This window comes from Halictus rubicundus, chromosome 10, assembly GCF_050948215.1.
Source record: "Halictus rubicundus isolate RS-2024b chromosome 10, iyHalRubi1_principal, whole genome shotgun sequence".
NCBI classification, from domain to species: domain Eukaryota; kingdom Metazoa; phylum Arthropoda; class Insecta; order Hymenoptera; family Halictidae; genus Halictus; species Halictus rubicundus.
This window is the reverse complement of record NC_135158.1, coordinates 16352069-16371821: the sequence shown is the minus strand read 5'-3', so window position 1 is coordinate 16371821 and position 19753 is coordinate 16352069. Positions and strand designations below refer to the sequence as shown.

Here is a 19753-nt window from a genome sequence, read left to right as displayed (position 1 = left end):
AAAATACGAGGATGATGTAAGGGAAAGACGAACACGTTATTGTACACACGAGTACACGTACAATACACGTACCGTACACGCTCACGCACAGACGCGCGCGCGCGCGCACGCGTACCCGTGCGCACGCACAAGCGCGCGCGGGCGCGCGCAGACACGCGTGCACACACGTAAACATACTTAACACGATTAGTAAGAATTTGGTTGGTGGAAATGTTGGTGAGTAAGTCTCTTTGTTTGGTGTCTGTGATGTTGCAGCGGCTCCCAGCGGTGCTCAGCAGGATAGGGATTATATTGGCCAGCCCCTTGGTAAGACCCCCCATAGTATTAGGGCGCGGTCACGACTTGGCGCGTTCCTCACGGAAAAACCCCTTCTATAGATTCGATTCGATTCGATTCGATTCGATCTAGATGCCCGTGCGATATCGATCGACGTTCGCCACGGTGTGCAAACAGATTCTGATTGATTCGGATCGGACGATGTGGCCTGTTTGCACGCCGCGCGCCGCGCCGTTGCGATTTTTCCCGAGAATATCGAGAGAGACGATGCGGGGAGAAACGTGCTCGAGGAATCGCGCGCCACGAAAACGAACCTGCCTCGCTCGTCCCGCGATTATCTTCTTATTTTCTCGCCCCCATCGTTCTCTCGTTTTCTCCCATTGTTGTACAAGCCCTGTACCCGCGTGCTTTCGCAAACAAGGGTGTGCACGCGCGAGGTCTTAACCGCGGCCTGACGAATCACACGAGCGCTCACACCTCTCCGCAAACATTTGGAGAACCAGACACACGTACACACAGACAAAACACACACACACACGTATACAGAGAAGGACACACGCCGCTAAAACACACGGGCAACACGCTCTCGTTCTCTCGCAGCCGTTCGAGAGAACGGAATATGTACCTTTATCTTTCTGGCCCTCCTTCGCCTTCGCCTTCGCCTTCGTCTTCCGCTTTCGCCTTCTCGCTTTCTCGCCTTCTCGCTTATTCGCCTATTCGCCTATTCGCCTATTCGCCTATTCGCCTAATCGCCTAATCGCCGTCTCACCTCCGCTCTGCATTCTGTCCGAGGGACGCGTCGAGCGGGATGTTCGAATAGGATCGATAGCAAGTCGAAGATTCTTCGAGGTTGACCTCCCACTTGACGCATATATTTTGATCATCGACGATCGGAAGAGAACATACCCCTCGACTCCTATCGAATCCTGGTCTCTCACCGTCTGTACTATCTTCGCCTTTGCGCTCATGCCATTTCTCTCACCGCCTCTCCTCGACAGTCTATTCTCTCTCTCTCTCTCTCTCTCTCTCTCTCTCTCTCTCTCTCTCTCTCTCTCTCTCTCTCTCTCTCTCTCTCTCTCTTTGGTCTCTGGTCTCTCCTTATCCGTTTCACTCTTTCTCTCTCCGATAGATATCTCGACTCTAATCTCCGTGCTATTATTGCAACGGTGCATGACCAAAGCGCATGGATCCACGTGCAACGCAACCGCATCAGAGTTTCCCAGGATGCCGCAAAATTCTTCGCGCGATCTCTCTGGATCGTATTGCTTCTCTTACTCTCCCTCTCTCTCTTTCCCTCTCTCTCTGTTTCTCTTTGTCTTCATCTCTGTCTCTCTCTCTCTCTCTCTCTCTCTCTGTCTCTCTCTGTCTCTCTCTCTCTCTCTCCCTCTCTCTCTCTCTCTCTCTCTTTTCTGTCGTCGATGATGAAATGAGTCTGAATCCTCCGTTTCGCGGGAATAGCCACACGAAGAAGGACGAATTTTGCGAGCAACCTGTACGGAAAATAAGGTAGAAGTACAAACAGTAGCCGAGCTGTAGGACGTTGCTTGCGCCTGAGCTAAAAACTCTCGTCTCCTTTATGTGTCGTAACGGAACGCGAGCTTGGATTTACTAGATCCCGAGGGAGCGATGTCTCGGTTCGGTCTCTTCCGAAGGAAGCTTCTCTCTTTCTCTCTCTCTCTCTCTCTCTCTCTCTCTCTCTCTCTCTCTCTGTGTGTGTGTGTGTCTATCTCTGTCTATCTGTTTCTCTCGTAAATCCAAAGCCGTCGACTCCGTTTTGCATGGGTCCGCATTTAGAGCCGATCACGGGGATACGGCCGAGCGTACGTATCGCGAATCTCGACGCATGCGAGAACTGCATGAGGCCGCATGAAATCGCATCAGACCGCATGATACGCACGAACACGCACGAATGTACATACATATGTACATATGTATACTTGGGCGCGCGTCGTCCGCGCGCGAACACGCACGAACGATGCAACGATCGCACGACGCACGACGCACGACGCACGACGACGCATGCTGTACGTCGGGTGAGAGATACTTGGTTCGATCACACACTGTACCTTGTCGCCTCGACGATACTACCGATCTTGATCGTTGTTCGAGGATTACGCGATGGAGAATCGGTACCGTCATCCTGCCGTCTCCGCGACGATTCGCTTTCCGTTCGCGTCATCAATTTCTCTCTCTGTCTCTCTCCTTTCTCTGTACCTATCTGTCTGTCTGTCTGTCTATCTATCTATCTATCTATCCATCTATATCTTTCTATCTATCTACTATCTTTCTCTCTCTCTCTCTCTCTCTCTCTCTCTCTCTCTCTCTCTTCCTCGTCGCGTTTCGAATCCGGACCCGGAGCCGAGAAACCAAGGATGGGGGGAAAGAAGAGAGCAACCCGGTCGCTCGAATTGCTCGGGGATCGTGCGCGATCGAACGATCGAGCGATCGAGCGATCGAAAGCATGTGCGTAGAGCCGCGGCAGCGTCCAATGTCGGCGAGCAGCCGAGACACGTGGCAAGCAATCGTTGACGCTTCGCTTTTCAGTATAAATTAGTTGATCTCGCAGTGGTTTTAGCGATACCTAGCAGCAACAGAGTATGATCGGCTTGCGTCCTGTGTGATATTGCGAGCGGCCGCGACGCTTTGCCTTCTCGATCCGCGACGGACGAGAGCGTCCCTCGTTCTTTCGCCTCTCTTTTCTGTTTACCTTTTCTTTTCCTTTCTCGTGGTCGCGGAAGATTCTCGACCTCTAGCGAAACGGAATTTGCACGAGCCGCGTTAACGAGAAAGATACCGTTATCGGAACGAGCGACGAGCTCAAAAAGACAGCCATTAGTTGTCGGACGACCGAAAGCTTGTGACGATAACGCAACCACGGGGAACACGTCCTATTCGGCTGATTTGTGTCGCCGCGTCGTTATTAGCCATCCGAGAACGTCTACCGCGTTTCACAATTTTTTTTCAACGACTAGAGACTCGAGCGATCGAGCTTGACGCGTAGCTAGCAGCTTGGCGTAAAGTGTTGTTGCGCTTTCGCGCGGTTTGACTCAACTATCGTCGCTTCGAGAGGAAAAGCGAGGCGCGAGAACCGACTCGAGGGACGGAGGATCGTTGTGAGATCGTTGGGCTCCCCAGGGACCCGAGATGTCCAGAAACATCTCAGAGCCGGGGAGAGCCAGTGCGTCGGTAGCCAAGGTTCGACGACGCACAGATTCCGTAGAGTCGTTGGAAGAGGAAACGGTGTTCGCATCGAGGTCGAGCGCGCGAACACTCGCGAGAACCGAGAGCCGAAATCGATTCGATACGATATCGACGCTCGAGTTCGATGCGCGACAGCGCGATACGTAGATGTTATACGGCATGTAATTCGTAAGTTATGCGTACACGCAGAGGCACGAAAGTGTTGGTCGATACACTTCGATCGTGTACTATTTATTTAAGAGAGAAACAACGATTCACTTTTCGACGAATTCGCGCGAGCCAGCGCCGATCGCGTGTTCCGATCGGAACCGGTTCGCTCGGTGATCCGATCTTCGGATTATTTCTCACGCCTGTACGTGCAAGCTTGCCCGCCAAAGATCGAAGCGCCTCCAAGCCACGCTTTTCATTTGTACGCTTGTCGTGTCTCGAACGGTCGCGCGCAGATCGCCGTAGAAATCGCCGGCAAAAACGTTGGTCGTTTTCATCCGATTTATTTTCCGATCGAGCCACGATCGGACCGAAGGAAACGGAGAAAAGAGAAGGGAGAGCGAGGCGTGGTGGACGGGAAGGTATCGGTCGAAGAATGGATCGTTGTTTACACACGAATCGCACCGTAACGCTATAAGATTCTTCCACGGAGACCCTGTCGCAGGGTAAAAAGAAGCGAGAAGGCGGTCCGCCACCAGGAGCTACGACAGGCCCGAACGAGATCGTGACCTGCACCAACTGTGGACCTAATCCCTGCACGCATACGGCCACCAACGGGTGCACCGCCGAGGTATGTTAATTACCTACTCCCCCGTCGACCTCGAAACATCTAGCGGATCCCGATGCCCGGTGGTCGTAGACGCGTCGTCGCCACTAATCCTCCCCCGTCTACCGTCTACCGTCTATCATCTGCCATCCCCCCATCCATTCTCCGTTCGTCGGGGAAGCCCCTCGTTCGGCCCCCGAAATTACCATACCAGCCTATTCGACGAGGCGAGTCGGGGCGGACGAACGTACAGCATCTTCCGTTCGCCGTCTGAAACGTGTCTGCTAACCGCGATTAACCCCCTGCCCTATAATATCGAATCGGAGTCATAGTTATTCGTTTCTGCTACAGCGCAAGGGGTTGTTGACCCTTCGTCGCAGCTACAGCGAACAATCGCCCCAGACCCTCACCCTCGCGCAGCAATTTTTCGTTTACACATTCTCGAGACGAACTTTGATCCCTTGATTGGAACTGCTGATACGAATAGCTAATAATAGTAATTGAACGCTAGAGCTACCAGGAAATAAATTATTATAGGTGCCTCCGCGGAAAACCATCCGTTACATTTTCTCCCACCTGTAGTCGAACATAGCATGTAGCGTATACCTGCTACACGCGAACGCGAGATCTCGAATTGTCGATGATCGGTCATGATTCTGAGCGGTGCTCGTGTGTCTGTTGCAGCTGAGAAAAAAGGAGCCGCCTCATCCGATCCGTGTGGCGAAGACGATCGACGTGATAGCGAGAATCACCTTCCCGGTCGCCTATTTCATGTTCCTCACCTTTTTCTTCATCCACTATAAGGGCACCTCGTAGAGCGGCACCGGGGGGAGGCGATCGTCGAGAGGACTCCACCGGTCGATCGTCGAATCGACGGGAGAGGGACGACGGACTGTCCGCCTGTTTCGCGCGGCTTTTGCCAGCTGCTTGTACAGAAGAGGAGAGAAGGGGAGAGAAGAGGAGGAGAAGAAGAGAAATCTGTGACCGGAAGAAAACGCGGACGGGAGGAGGGACAAACTCTCGCATCGTATCGGTGGATCAGCCTTTTCCTCGTCTTTACTCGCTACACGCGATTACGGTTAAGAGCACCATTTCCCGACAAGTTCGATCCAGCGACCGATCGACGACGAACCCACGCAAACACGTACTCCAACGCCCGAACACGGACAGACGCGAAACGCGTAGCCAGGAAGGATGAAAAAGTCTTCGGTGGGAAGAACGGGAAGAGACGCGACGCGACGCGACACACGCACACACATACACGTACACACGCTCGATTTCTTTACTTCTTTTCTTCTCTCGTCGGATAGTCATGCCGCTAATTCGAAGACGCTTCTCCGACAAATTAGCCGAACGAATCGAATCTTCGTGTATTTAAGGAAAACCACGTGTTACCACTTTACTCTCGTATAATCTCACAGACGTAAGAATTCTAGGGGTAAGGTCGATGCAAGTGTCGTCCATGAAATCGCTAACTCGTGATTCGCCTTTTACTTAACGATCGACCTCTTTCTTTTTTCGGTATCTTGTTATCGATTAAACGGCATTCGCGGCGAGCTCGACGCGATCGCGAGGATTCTTAGCTCTGTATTCGTGTAGGCGTTTAAGCGAGAAGAAAACCAAAAAATCCAGAATTGAAAATAGAGAAACGGGAAAAAGAATAGAGAACGGAAGAGAACGGAAGATAACGCGAGAAGAGAAACGACGTTCGCTTTTGAAAATCGAGGGAAGGGAAGAGCAGGGCTGCAAAGCATACAATTCCGCTGTACAAAAAGAAATAAACTATATGTGTATATACGCATACATATACGGTATCGTTTATATGTATATATATGTATACATATAACATTTTGGTTAATCAATCGTCGTTCCATCGAAGCTTTTCGGTAGATATATCGCTTACACGTACGTACCAATGCATACGATGGATATACAATTAACATACGTACATATACATATGTACATATATTTCCTTTTCTCGATCGTTCATGGTAGCTTTCCGCGCCGACGTAGCTTTTAAAAAGATTTGTATCCCGTGTAGGCGAACGAGAGACAATGCTCGCTGGAGAAAAGAGGAAAAAGCGAAGAAAAAAAAAACAAAACAAAAAAAAATGAAGAACCAAACGAATCTCGGTTTCGGCCGATATCGCTGTTTCTGCTCGAAACGAGGCGAAACGCGACACGACTATTCAGGGGGAAATAAACGTATTACGGGTAAAGCTTGCGATTAGGTTCAACGAAGCGCCGACGCTCTTTCGACGCGCGAGAAGAAGCAACTTATCGGTAGCGCGATATAGCAAACCAAACCAAACCAAAGCAAACCGGGAACGAATATAGAAAATACCGGACGAAGGGAGAACAGTTACGCGGTTGAGCCCGGTTCAATCGCAACATTGAAAGTAATTACGAAACATGCTGTTGTCGGGGAAACACTGCGAACCCCGAAGGGACGCAGGAAAGAAACCAGGAGAAAAAAGAGAATATATTGAGAACGGTCAGAGAAACCTGACGACGCGACGTAACCGGAAGAGGCAAAACGTTCCGCGTTTTTCCGCAATAATCCGTGTACCTTTAAAGATCTTCTAACTGCTCGATACTGTCGACGCTGTCGTTATCATTATTACTACCACTACTACTACTACTATTACTACTATTGTTACTACTACTACTATTACTACTACTACCACCACCACCACCACCACCATCACCACCATCGCTACTGTTACTATTACTATTACCATTACTATTACTAAATTACTATTACCATTACTGTTACCAGTACTACTTCTACTACCGTTACCGCTAAGGGGAAGTAACCATTATTACCACTGTATTACCTACTCGATACCGCTACTACCGTTATCGCTACTTTTTAAACGTAGTTGTTATTGCCGGTCGTTCGGAGGGATTATACCGGGGAACAAGCGGCCAAGATACCAAGCCGGGCCAAGTTCGCTTTTAAAAATCAGCAATACATCGATCGCAGACCAAGGGAAACCGACGCGACGCGTATTCGACCATACTCCGTTCGCTACCAGCGTAACATCAGTCGGAAACTACAACTTATCCTCCTACGAAACCAAATACTCGAATAGACGAGTCGTAAACTCTTTAAAACGTGGTTAAATTCGTACGATTTCGCGTAATCTTCGCGTAAAATATGAAAATGGCGGCTGGTAGCGAACTCGTTCGCCAAACAGAGGGAAAAGGGTTCAGGCAGCTCGAACCTTTTTTCGCTCTCGTTCGCCGAGAAACTTCTCCCGATGTTACATATATAATAATATAGCGAGACGTCGTTGAAAAGAGCAACGTAAATTCGAGAAATTACAGTGAAATTCGTGTCGACTCGTCGTCGCTCGTCGTCGCTCGTAATTACGACCGTCTGTTCCGAAGGTCTCGAATGTTTCAGTTTCGCCCGGTTATAGCTGTGTCGTTGGCATACGATCGACGATAGCGTTCGTTCGCGAGGAGAAGTTTTCGCGGGACCGCGAGCGAACAGCGTAACCATACCCCCGTACTCGGTATTGTATTTACGATTACGATTAGGACCGTAGCGAATAGTTGTACGTCAGCGAATGTCGAATATATACGGGACGGATACCGTGTCGGACATGCTTCTGTTGTATCGCGCTGCGGCGCCACGCCGAATTGAAACGAGTACATACATATATCCAACGGTGTAGCGCGTAATCGACACAACGAATACCAAATATGTACATGTAGAGAAAAAAAACCGGGAATCGTCGATCGGGAAACGAGCGGACGCTCTAGAACCGTGTGACCGAGGAGAAGACGACGCGACGATATCATCGAGAACAGACTGTACTTACTCTGTACCGCTCTACCAAAATATACACTTGCGTTTTATACGCGTCGCGTGCCGTGCCGTGCCGAGCCGTGCCGTGTCGGCCGAACGCGTTGTTGTTTAGGTGATAGAGGAACGAAAGCGGTGATAAGTTAATTAATCTTGTTAACGTTTAATACTCCACGGACCAAGACCTAAATGTTTAGTGTCGTACGATTAGCTGCACTCGCGCGATATTTTCCACAGCGTTCGCCTTTCGTTTCGCATCGATCCCCGCCGAATCGATTGATTGTAAAACAGAAACAAAATGATTATCAATTAGAATCGGGAAAAACTACGAAACGGACGAACGAACGAACGAACGAACGAAGAAGCGTTGCTGAATTACCGAATACATAAATACGCTACAAGCGAGCCTTTGCGATTGATTGTACGTTTAGACTATCTACGATCTTCTTATCCGGTAGCTTGGAACCGGAAATCGGCTCCTGATCCTATTCGAAAAAGGAACGAGATATCCATCCGCCGCCGCACACTTTTGCGTTCGCTTCGACGGGTTTGATTACGATTACGATTACGATTACGATTACGCTTACGCTTGCGCCTTCGCTTTCTCGCCCGACCGGGAAACAAAAACGAGCTGGGGAAACGAGAGAGACGAAGCGATTCGATGTGCCATTACAAGCAACCTCGGTGGAACCGTTCGGAACCAACGTCGATAGCCAGCCGATTCTCCAAGCACCGCGAGTTGTCTCGAGGAAAACAGCACGACAGCGAGAGAAACGAAAGCGTTCGAACGGTACTCGCGTTCAGGGGGTGGTAAGTCGGTGTAAGGGTGTTTAGAGGATTTGAAGGTTCTAGAGATTTCGAGGTTCAGAGGGTCGGAAGATTGCAATCAATCGTTCGAGCTCTTTTTCTCTCTCTCTCTCTCTCTCTCTCTCTCTCTCTCTCTCGCTGCGTAGAACGAGAGTCCGCGTGTATTAATTACAGAGTGTTCCAAAATCCGTACGCTTTGGCGCACCCTGTATATTTTCCAGTCTATCTCCGATTTGATTCTGGTTATTTTTGTACCTTTCGACTGTGTCCAGAAACGTAAGGGTAAGAAGAAGCACACAAAGACTCTTGCTTACAGAGAGATTAGACACGGGTGTACGCGCGCGCGCGAGCGTGCGAATGATGGTGTTGCCGTTGCCGTTGTTGTTGCCTACGATGAAGCTTCGTTTCTAATTGCGTCTAACAATAAGAGAAAATGATAGGGGAACTAGAGAATCGAACCGTAAGAGAACGGCATTGGTGTACAGATTCCTCGTGTTTCGCGGTCACCGGAAAAGGACTACGAACCGAGAATCTCGAGAGGGATGGGGACGACGGAAACCCAACTCACTCTTGTTAGCCGCGAGTCGATCCGATACACCGATACACCGATACACAATTCACCATCAAATTCACCGTTTATCGACCGGTTGTTTGTTTATTTGTTGCGAGCTATACGGATATTCTACGGGCAGAGATATAGTACCGATACGATACGTTGTTCATTGTACTCTGATCGTAGCCAGAGATTCGATCGTTGTCGTCGTCGATTCGCGCGAAATACATAATAATTACCAGACTGCGGATCCTTGGGCAAAATCAAAATTTTCTCCATCGTTTCTACCAGTTGAAAATATTACGTCGAGATATATCATCTTCGATCCTTTGAATCTCTTTGCTGTTTTCAGCTATCGCATACCCGGAAATTATTATCACTCGTTTGTAATGACGACGAAACGTGTAAACGTGTATCGCATAGTGGCACCGCGAGAAATATATCTCGTTGATGAGAATGAGGGAACGCGATAGAGAAAAAAGAATGATAACGTAGCTGTGATGTTATTAACAGCCGTTGCAACACGGCTAGGAACGAACGCGCGACTATTTTTGCAATACTTAAGGCAAATCGACAACCTATTTGATAAATAGATACGGTTAACTTTCTCCGATGAAGAAAAAGATGAAGATGGACATGAAAATTGAAGAGGATCAAGAAGAAGAAAAAGAAAAAGAAAAAAAGCTTTACGCGAAATCCATAGACACGTCTGTGTGTGCGCGCATATATATATATGTTTGTATGTATGCAACTAGAATTCTTTCCGCTGCGACGAAACGATTCGACGGTCCTGAATAAAAAAAGAAAAAGATTTGTCTTGGAGCTGAAGCTGTGAACAAAGAAAAGAAAAGGCATCAATCTGAAAGAAAGAAACGTTATCACCGTCTGTATCAAAGAGCAGCCAACCGAGGCTTCGAAAGAAAAGATCGTATTTCTTATGTACATTCTCTTCTTCAATACATCGAAGACGCAAAATTCAAAATACCGATAAATATCACATTCTTTCGGAAAGACATTCATTTATACGCATATATTGTACAAATACATATACGTATGTATAAGTACATACACGTAGGTAACCACGCGTGTAAACACGTTACATATAATAATAATAATAATAATAATAATAATAATAATAATAATAATAATAATAATGATGATGATGATAATGATAATTAATTTTACCGATATGCACTGCGTATAAACGTTTCGCGATTGAAAAGCAATCGCGCTATCGAGATCGATGCATTGCAATGAAGTTGATTCACAAAACTGCATACGTATTAATTACATTGATAAATAATTTCTAATCGTAAGCGTAATCTTACTGATTATTATATCGTAACGACGATTGATTATCTGATTTATCCGGCTGTGTTTGTAACGTACATGATTAAATATTAAACTATCAACTTAAACGGTAACGTGCATTCCGTCTCCATGCTTTCTGTCTTTTTCTCTCTCTCTCTCTCTCTCTCTCTCTCGCTCTCTCTCCCTCTCTGCCCGACCGTTTGTCTCAGATTATTTATTCTAGAAAAGAAAAGTGGACTATGACTCGTATAAAATCGTAAAAGACCTTTATTTACAAATCATTCGTGTTTGACTCGGCTCAAAGAGATGTATGACTTTTTCGTGGCCAAATCGTGCCAGCCCACGGGGCCTCTTTCACAGTCCGCGCAAGCCAAATACTTCACATTGTCCACGGTGTGGGAGACACCGATATTCTCGAACGTGTACATATCCTCCACCAGCCAGTGGTCCGTAACAAGTTCTTGTTGATCGGCTTCGCCTTCTCCTTTCCTTTGCACATATGGCAGATTAAACTAGAATCAAATTTAATTACAGTAACTACGGCTTTCACGTAGCGTATACTGCCAAACTGTATTAAAAGCTTTATTTTGTCGAATAATTCAATTCAAGAAACGCTACGAATACACGAGTTTCTGCGGTCTAACCGTAAAGTAAACAAACTTTGAGGTTAGGTTCCACAGTGTCGCAAAAAATCTATGCACGAACAGAGCCGTGCAATGCTTGGAAATGTTTCATAGTTATACGATCGATTAGCGGTTCCTTTTTTCCCTCTTTCTTTTTTTAACAGCGTTACGTATTAAACTGAGAATCGATCACCTCTATGTTTACTAGCCGGGCTGCACCTGCGTTTAACATTTTCGAGGGGCAAAATGTGCAGTAAACTTTCGTCTTGTTTCTCTCGTCTTTGTCCACCAAGGAACTCTGATCCGTTCCCGTCGACATATTTCTCAAAGGATGATCCGGTTATTTAAACATATATTGTAATTACAACGCTATAAACACCAGCATTGACGTTTAAATAAAACAACTACATATACAAGTATTTACACAACTATCTGTATCGCTCTGAATCGATCTGCATCTGCGGCGCGATACTTTCCAGCGATTCGATAGTCGTACAGTATGCTGTCGATCGTCGATTGTTCGAAACGTGCAATTTTTCAAAATTACATCTACCGTAGGCCGTAATGTAATCGTTGGTTCGTTCAATTTTTCTCTTGCTTAACAGCATCCAACCGAATTCACGGAACTTTTCGTCGAAAGGCATTGGATCGGTCCAACGTTGTTGATTCTCCTCAGGGCCGATGACGAAAATTAATTCTCCTTTGAAAATCTGAACGTACTTGCGGAACGCCGGTCCGTTGTTAAAGTAACAAAACAGAAGGGCATGGTTTTCCGGTGCGCATATATTTGTTGCGTTATCTCCGTTGATAAACGACACGTTGCTCAAAAACAAAGGTGGAGAATACTTACTGCACCACCATGATCGATCCAATTCTATACCGGCAACCTCCAATCCTTGAAAAAGAGGGTGTCGGTAGATTATACCAGTTTCGTACGTGAACTCGGTCCTGCGTGTGAAAATTAATTGAATTTACCAGAATACATTTGAAACAACCACTCGAATAATCCAGTCCCACACCCTACGCTCGTTAGTCCAACCACATCGTGCTTGTCAATTAATTCTTTGACCCAACATAGATCCTTCATAGTTGGCAGAACCCAGAATAACCGACATTTCTCAAATCCGTTGAAATTACAATTAACGTTAACAATATCCTCCCATTTTCCTTGTTTGTAGAGCGCGAGAACCGTCTCCTCGATATTTTCGTCGCCCATAACTCTGTCGTTGAACGGCTAATTTTCGAACGTGGTCCAGACGTTTTCGACTCTGACAAGACACTGGCTCGATTTAGAATTTGCTTAACGATTCTTTATTAATAGTACAGAAAAGTCTCAAATAAGATCCTTGACTTACGTAATTCGTTAAATTATAACAGATACATGTGTGTGTATATATATATATATTTATATCGATGACAAAATCTGCCGAAAGTTACAGACACGTTATCGTCCGAGGAAGGCACGGTATTACAATGTAGTTGCTTAAACATAATTATTGTTTCGCATAAAAAATAATGTTAACGATCGGCCGATGCATTTCGATATAAAATTTAATGAATAAATTAATGTATACTACAAAATTCATACATGAGATTGATAATGTCATTCAATTCATCAAGGCACTGTCAATAACACATGCGGACGTGCAGCAAAATGCCCACGCGTCCATATCCACTCTAAATATATCGCATAATTCATGTTATTTCAATTTCGAATCTAATTCTTGAATTGCGTAATGAATGTCGTCCGTGGAGACGTTCAATAAAATTTTCTGATATATGTCGTTCCTCGAGTGCTCGCATATCAACAATCTGCTAGCCCCTAATCTTCCACAAATTGCGAGCATCTCCGTTACGGTGGGAATTTTGATGCCTGTAACGTAAAATCGAATGCATTATTTTGAGGAAATATTTCAACACGCTGGTTACCCAAAAATAAACGCACCATCGAAGGAGCACAGCGCCTCGAACTGCGCGTACGCATCTTTGAAGTATACTTCCTCGATGGATGTTCGCGTTACCTCCGCGGATATCGCTTGTAAAAACACTTGCTCCATTTTCGAGCAACGCTTTATGGCCTGAACTTTTGCGGATGCTATCATTTCGGACACAGCCACGGCGACGTCTTGAAGGGATATCGTTTCAGCTTTCCGCGACTCCGCGATCTCCATTGCGCGACGACATATATCCAAAGCTCGCCTGGCGTCTCCAGATACGGCCGAAACTTTTCTGTAACAGAACACTTTTCTGAGCAACAGCGATTCGAATTTCACAATGGAATTCCACTCAATTCGATCGCGACGATACCGTGCAACAAGCTGTACAGCTTCGCTCCTGAAGCCGTTGAAGTCTTTCAATCTAGACATTACGATCTCTTGTAACTGTTTGTGATTGTACGGTTGAAACGTTAATCGAGTAAGGCCCAACCGCGACGTAACACGACCCATTAGCACTCTTTCGGGCAAGTCCATGGTGTTAGCAATGGTCACGACGATCAGCTGTGCCGTTGTCTTTGTTGGCCAATCTAATAGATTGTATACGACATCCTGGCGTTTCGTACACAAAAAATCGAGCTGCAATAACAATTAACGAATGAATCGCTTGGACGTCGATTAAACTGGTGAAACTGTTCAAAATAAATCGTACTTCGTCTACAAGAAGCAGCGTCATTTTAGAACTGGCCCTGTGAAACCTCTGCTCGAGTATACGATAAGCTTGCTCCCAGGTAACGGTTCTACCGTCCAGCTGTTTCAGGATTTGCACGTAAGACTGTCTTGGTTCTGTTAATTTCATGCCATTAATAGCAACGTAATCAAAGTTATCCAATTGGCCTTTGATTGTCAGTTTCTGCAAGCATCTCACAGCCTCGTTTACAGTTGCAGTCTTTCCAGTCCCTGGTACTCCGCTTATGTATATACACCTGTAATATTCATTCATTTTTATAGTTTTATAAAAAAAACCACATTTTTACAGTTTTAAAGTTTTATAACTTGTTTTGAATTACAAGATAGAAGTTTCCTTTGTCGATACGTACCCTCCACTCTTGTCTTCTAATTTGCCTTTGAGGAATGTGAAAATATTATTGAATTCCTCTTCTCTGCAAGGTAAAGACTTTGGCACAGCGCTAACGTGCAATCTGGATCTGGCCTCCTGTAAGGGTGTAGCTGGTTTCAATAAGGCACTGTGTCTTTTTCCAATTGACGGTGTTAAATTGTTAGGTTTCAACGAACGCGACTTAGGAGTGCTTGGTAGAACTTTGTCTAGCTGTGCCTCAATATTTCTTCTTACACTATTTTTCTTTTGCGGCGTGGAAACTTTTTTCTTTGCCGAGGAAATTTTAATGCGTTTATACATGTTGGCCAATGATTCTTCCTCCTCGTCGCTTTTGTTATTATCGACAGACTGCACACTTTTTTGCTTATTCTCAGAATTTACTCTTTTCTGTTTGTCCCCTCTTATAGGAATGAGTGTAACTTCTGATGAGATTTGGATACATTTATAGAGATCAGCCAATTCCTCGTTGCTTTTAGTTTTACCAACATGCTGACCATTTTTCCGAGTATCTTCGGCAATTGTGCTTCTCTGTTTGCTGGTCCTGCTAGGTGTATCAGGTAACTTCTCTTCTTTCGTAGCCACCTTTCTGGTCGCAAAATTATTTGTCTTATCGTTTGCTACATTTTTCAATTCGTTGGACTTTCTCATTGATTTAGTTCTTATTATTGTGGTATCTGTACTGCTATCTGTCTCGTTATCATTTACAGAAGGAAGACGATTCCTTTTGTTGATCCTACTATTTTTGGGAGTTCTACTTTCTGAACTACTCCGTACATTAGATACATTTGAGTTTTTACTCATGGTTTCTTTCAACCTTTTGTTTTCTACTTCCATGTTATTTTCGATAACATTAAGCACTGTGCCTTGATTGTAATTAATGTTCTTTCTGCTCCTAAGGGATGGAGAATTTACTCGAGGAGTTTCTAAATTATTTAAGGAATCTAACGAACCACAATAATAGGAAGAAAGTCTCAGGGGTGGTTTTCTAATTCTATCGTGAATTAATGTTTCTTGCCCGGACTCTAAATTTTTTAATTCCCTTGGGATTTTCCCTTTGATAAACCCAGAATCACTTTTACTGTCAGTATAAGAACTTTCGCTTTCTATGTTCAAACAACTTCTTCTGCTCTGTTTCGACCCTCGATTACTTCTGCCGCATTCGGAATCAGTATCAATTTTGTACAAACTCTGCTCAGTGGATCGCCTTAATTTAATTTTAAGCGACACTTTCTCGTCACGTAAAATACGTTTTTTTTGTAACGCGTAACGAACGCTTTCAAATATATTTTCTTCATCCGAAGATACGTTTCCATTGTTCTTTTCTTTAGCCTGTAATCTCGAAGATCGTTTTTTATCCAATTTATTCGCAGCCTGTTTAGTTGCGTGTCTCGAATCGGAATCGGATTGTGCATCAAGGCTTGCGAGTATCTGATTATCGGAGTACTTATTTAATTTCGTGGTCATTGCAATCTTGTTCTAAATATATTTACACATTTATTTTGTACAACACATTTTAAAATATTATTAATGCCTTTTTTATAAACACACTTTTTAACATTTCATCGTTAAATGACACAAAAGAAATGAGACGCCAATATACAGAAATACTTTGCACAACACGAAAGACAACAATAAACACATGTGAAATTACGTATGAACCGTCAAATTTTCGTTACCGCAACACATACATAGATATCGGAATCAAAAGAGTTATTCAGTATGTTTACGTGTATACAATGAAAAATATACAAAATATTGCGTTCCAATATTTATTTTTAAAACACTCTTTCGTTACATTCTTTTGGATTGATGAATTGGTCAATCGTAATATTTTCAATTAATAAAGAAACTTTTAAATAATACGAGCTGTGTATTCGTCCGCTGTATTCAGGATTCCTCCGCTGGGTGGCGCCACGTATAACTTCCGGCAAAATCTGCAAACAGCGCCATTACCTCGTAGTGGCAAAATGCCCAAGCTTGTAGCCGATTAGTGTTCAGGATTCTGCCGCTGGGTGGCGCCACGTACATCTTCCGGCAAAAATCTGCAAACAGCGCCATTAACTCGTAGTGGCAAAATGCCCAAGCTTGTAGCCGATTAGGTTTCTGGTTTCCACCGGTAGGTGGCGCTGGCGGCACTACTCGGTCGGTAACGTTTGGCTAACAGTTTGAGCGTTTTGCCGCTACGGTCTAGTGGCGCTATTTACAGATTTTCAAGAGCAGATGATTCCTGCCGCTTATTGCACTACCCATTATGGCAAATACAGCAAGAATCATTCACACTCGGATAAAAGACAATATTTCAACGAATTTACGTTGAGATTTTTTAATTTTTGATGGCTCAAATTAAAAGTTGTAGAATACACGCTTTCTAATAGGTGTCCTGTAATTTGATAATAATTACAATGGCATTTTAAAAATAGAAAGTGGGCATTGTTTTCTTCGTCATATCAGAGAGGATACTCTCTGACCATATTATGAGTCAGCTATATATGTTACGATATGTATTGTTGCGTTTTTCAGCGTTTCCAATTTCTCGCATGCGATCTCTTCGTCCCCTCACCGTTAATTTTATTATTTTTTACTACATTTAGTGGAAAGGATAAATTAATTTTATGAGAGCTCATTGTTGAAGAAAATTGTAGAACTAACGTATACTGTAGTTTTATCACATTTAGAAAAAAAAAGGAAACAATGAAAACATGGATAATAATTTGTAATCACTGTTTATTAAAAATAATTCGTCACGAAGTAGAATTGGTACTTACTAAATTTTGTTGTTAAGACAGAAAATTTGTTTTCTCGCTACATGGAGATTGGCTTAAAGCAGGCCCCTTTAAAGTGGGGATTTATCGACTGTATTGGGACCTTACGTTATCTATCGAATTTGATACTTTCATTTCAATCTATCGTTCCGTGTACATAATCAACTTAAAGTGGCAGATGCGTATTAACCGATGTATCTGAAAGCAATATGTTTTAATGCGTAGAGAAGAAACAACTGGAAATTTTCGCTGCTTTAAGAACTGGAATGTAAGATCAAAATGGTGGCAGTGGCAGATAGATCGATATTGACCTGCAATGTCACGTATTGTTGATAATTCTCCTGTTTATCGCACATTAGTAAGTATAGATTCACGAATATTTATTTTACACAGAGAAGGATATTATTTTCTAAACTTGTTACGAATATCGCTCAATTAACTGCCGATATGCCCGCGAAATTTGAGTCCTATTTGTACAATTTGCCTTTTTTTAAATTACTCTCATTTTTCACGTACTTACTTAATCCTACAAGTTTAACGCAGACATAGGAACAGAAATTCCGCGAATCATACGAAGCAAATGGAAGTGAAAATAATATTAAGTTGTCTAATTTAGAACAGAGCATGGAATGGATGGATCTTGTCCATTACTCCTTCCATCCTTTGGGGAAAAAGGCAGCTCCGAGAGGGAAGCTATATACTCATCGCAAAAAGTGGGTCTGTATAGACCACCCTCGGATGCGATTGATTTAGGATACCATACTCTGGACAACAATGCCTGCAGATCTACGTCTTTGTCGACAGCTATATCGGTACCCATTAGACAACAAACTTTGTTGCAGCAGAAATGTGTCTACACAGCTGATCTGTGTCAGCTGGATGATACGTTGCTGTTAAGAATATTCAGTTGGTTGGGTACCAGAGACCTCTGCTCCATTGCCCAAACATGCAGACGCCTTTGGGAAATAGCGTGGGATCCGTCCCTCTGGAAAGAAGTAGAAATACGCTATCCCCAAAACGCGACCATCGCGTTAAACGCATTGTCCAGACGAGGATGTCATGCGTGTATTCGTCGTCTTGTGCTCGAAGGTGCTGTTGGCCTGGCTAGTATTTTCACTCAGCTGCCATTTTTAAGTTTAACTTCGTTGGTACTGCGGCATTCCAGACGTATTACAGACACGAATGTCAGCTCTGTATTAGACAATTGTATAAATCTGAAGGAACTGGACCTGACGGGATGCGTCGGCGTGACCAGAGCATGCAGCCGAATAACAACGCTGAAACTGCAGTCGTTGGATCTGAGCGACTGTCACGGGGTCGAAGATTCCGGTTTGGTAGTGACACTCTCGCGCATGCCACATCTCGGTTGCTTGTATCTGCGACGATGCGGTCGTATAACCGATGCCAGTCTCGTCGCGATCTCTTCCTATTGCGCCAGTCTACGACAGTTATCCGTCTCTGATTGTGTGAGAATCACGGATTTCGGAGTACGTGAATTGGCAGCCCGCCTTGGTCCGTCCTTGCGTTATTTCTCGGTAGGCAAATGCGATCGCGTGTCCGATGCTGGGCTCTTAGTCGTCGCCAGGCACTGTTACAAATTAAGATACTTGAATGCTCGTGGCTGTGAAGCACTCAGTGACAGTGCCACGTTGGCTTTGGCCCGTGGATGTCCCCGGTTGAGAGCTCTCGACATAGGAAAATGCGATATCGGTGACGCGACCCTCGAGGCTCTCTCGACCGGATGTCCAAATTTGAAGAAGTTGTCTCTATGCGGTTGCGAGCGAATCTCGGATGCTGGCCTGGAAGCGTTAGCCTACTATGTACGAGGATTGAGACAACTGAATATTGGCGAATGTCCTAGAGTTACGTGGGTCGGATACCGAGCGGTGAAACGTTATTGTCGTAGATGCATCATAGAGCATACTAATCCTGGTTTCTCCAGCTGAGCCTTTCAAACCGTCCTCTATTTACACCGCATTTACTATCTATTTATTAACAACTCTCGTTTCATCACTCATCTAGACACTAATTTGTAAAAAGCAATTCTTCGACGATTGTGAAGATATATATACATATATATATTGTATACCACAAGTCATGCGAGAGTGTATCGTATATGTCTATATATATTTACATTCGTTCCGAAATATTACCCTTTGCTATTTATTAATTTTATAATTTAATACGCGAAAGCAATCTTTCAAGTTTTATGTAATTTGTATATTTATTTTATAAATAAAAATGTTCAGACTCTATTCAATTAGAATTATATATTATATATATATATATATATATATATATATATATACAGTAGATAATGCGTGGCTTGACAGTTCATTGTATCCTCTTCAATAATAATTACAATGCAGACCCTATGGATTTGTAACATATATGTTTGTCTTAACAAACGAGAAGTCAGATTAGAACTTTACCTGGCCTTCTTACACATTTTTTTCGAACGTACTTGCACAGCATTTTATTACAAGAAATGTGAGACAGGTATCGTATGTATGTAGATTAGTTTTAAACTTCTGACTCACATGGTGACATTTTACGTAAGATACACATGAGTAAGTACGTATACATATATAAGAGCAC

General features: G+C 44.3%; 5 protein-coding genes across 16 annotated transcripts in view; 2 read left to right on the top strand and 3 right to left on the bottom strand.

The window, feature by feature from the left end:
* Positions 1-5075, top strand: part of Phcl-1 (pH-sensitive chloride channel 1) — a 59097-nt gene extending 54022 nt beyond the window's left edge. For 5 of the 12 annotated variants that reach the window (XM_076795327.1, XM_076795324.1, XM_076795321.1 and 2 more), the window contains 3 exons: positions 256-306; positions 4139-4255; positions 4916-5075. In XM_076795327.1, the coding sequence (XP_076651442.1) occupies positions 256-306; positions 4139-4255; positions 4916-5047 (300 nt within the window). In that variant the 3' untranslated portion in view covers positions 5048-5075. Of the gene's footprint in view, positions 1-255; positions 307-4129; positions 4256-4915 lie in introns of all 12 variants that reach the window. The other 7 variants (XM_076795329.1, XM_076795325.1, XM_076795323.1 and 4 more) reach the window with 2 other exon arrangements.
* Positions 5076-5507: 432 nt separating this feature from the next.
* Strat (RAB interacting factor STRAT) lies at positions 5508-11665 on the bottom strand. Its single transcript, XM_076795348.1, has 2 exons — positions 11533-11665; positions 5508-11228 (listed from the first exon to the last, which is right to left on the bottom strand). Exons 1-2 carry the CDS (start codon positions 11656-11658, stop codon positions 10995-10997), a joined length of 360 nt encoding a protein of 119 aa, XP_076651463.1. The 5' UTR covers positions 11659-11665; the 3' UTR covers positions 5508-10994.
* Positions 11666-11767: 102 nt separating this feature from the next.
* Positions 11768-12689, bottom strand: LOC143358306 (uncharacterized). Its single transcript, XM_076795345.1, has 2 exons — positions 12315-12689; positions 11768-12234 (listed from the first exon to the last, which is right to left on the bottom strand). Exons 1-2 carry the CDS (start codon positions 12553-12555, stop codon positions 11768-11770), a joined length of 708 nt encoding a protein of 235 aa, XP_076651460.1. The 5' UTR covers positions 12556-12689.
* A 350-nt stretch (positions 12690-13039) lies between these two features.
* Positions 13040-16215, bottom strand: Orc1 (origin recognition complex subunit 1). Its single transcript, XM_076795313.1, has 5 exons — positions 14374-16215; positions 13986-14259; positions 13647-13912; positions 13285-13568; positions 13040-13212 (listed from the first exon to the last, which is right to left on the bottom strand). The coding sequence occupies exons 1-5, from the start codon at positions 15855-15857 to the stop codon at positions 13040-13042; spliced, it is 2481 nt and encodes an 826-aa protein (XP_076651428.1). The 5' UTR covers positions 15858-16215.
* Positions 16216-16936: 721 nt separating this feature from the next.
* On the top strand, positions 16937-19410 carry Fbxl7 (F-box and leucine-rich repeat protein 7). Its single transcript, XM_076795331.1, has 2 exons — positions 16937-17513; positions 17772-19410. Exon 2 carries the CDS (start codon positions 17785-17787, stop codon positions 19099-19101), a length of 1317 nt encoding a protein of 438 aa, XP_076651446.1. The 5' UTR covers positions 16937-17513; positions 17772-17784; the 3' UTR covers positions 19102-19410.
* The last annotated feature ends 343 nt before the right edge of the window (positions 19411-19753 follow it).

What these genes read in the sequence shown, in the direction of transcription:
- Strat (XM_076795348.1), bottom strand. Translation starts at nt 11,658, where the DNA reads ATGTCGACGGGAACGGATCAGAGTTCCTTGGTGGACAAAGACGAGAGA. An exon ending in CCCGGCTAGTAAACATAGAG is followed by an intron (nt 11,229 to 11,532) that starts GTGATCGATTCT and finishes ATTTGATTCTAG; the next exon opens with TTTAATCTGCCATATGTGCA.
- Orc1 (XM_076795313.1), bottom strand. Translation starts at nt 15,857, where the DNA reads ATGACCACGAAATTAAATAAGTACTCCGATAATCAGATACTCGCAAGC. An exon ending in TTAGAAGACAAGAGTGGAGG is followed by an intron (nt 14,260 to 14,373) that starts GTACGTATCGAC and finishes TGAATATTACAG; the next exon opens with GTGTATATACATAAGCGGAG. An exon ending in CGCTGCTTCTTGTAGACGAA is followed by an intron (nt 13,913 to 13,985) that starts GTACGATTTATT and finishes TTGTTATTGCAG; the next exon opens with CTCGATTTTTTGTGTACGAA.
- Fbxl7 (XM_076795331.1), top strand. Translation starts at nt 17,785, where the DNA reads ATGGATGGATCTTGTCCATTACTCCTTCCATCCTTTGGGGAAAAAGGC.
- LOC143358306 (XM_076795345.1), bottom strand. Translation starts at nt 12,555, where the DNA reads ATGGGCGACGAAAATATCGAGGAGACGGTTCTCGCGCTCTACAAACAA. An exon ending in GTTGTTTCAAATGTATTCTG is followed by an intron (nt 12,235 to 12,314) that starts GTAAATTCAATT and finishes CTCTTTTTCAAG; the next exon opens with GATTGGAGGTTGCCGGTATA.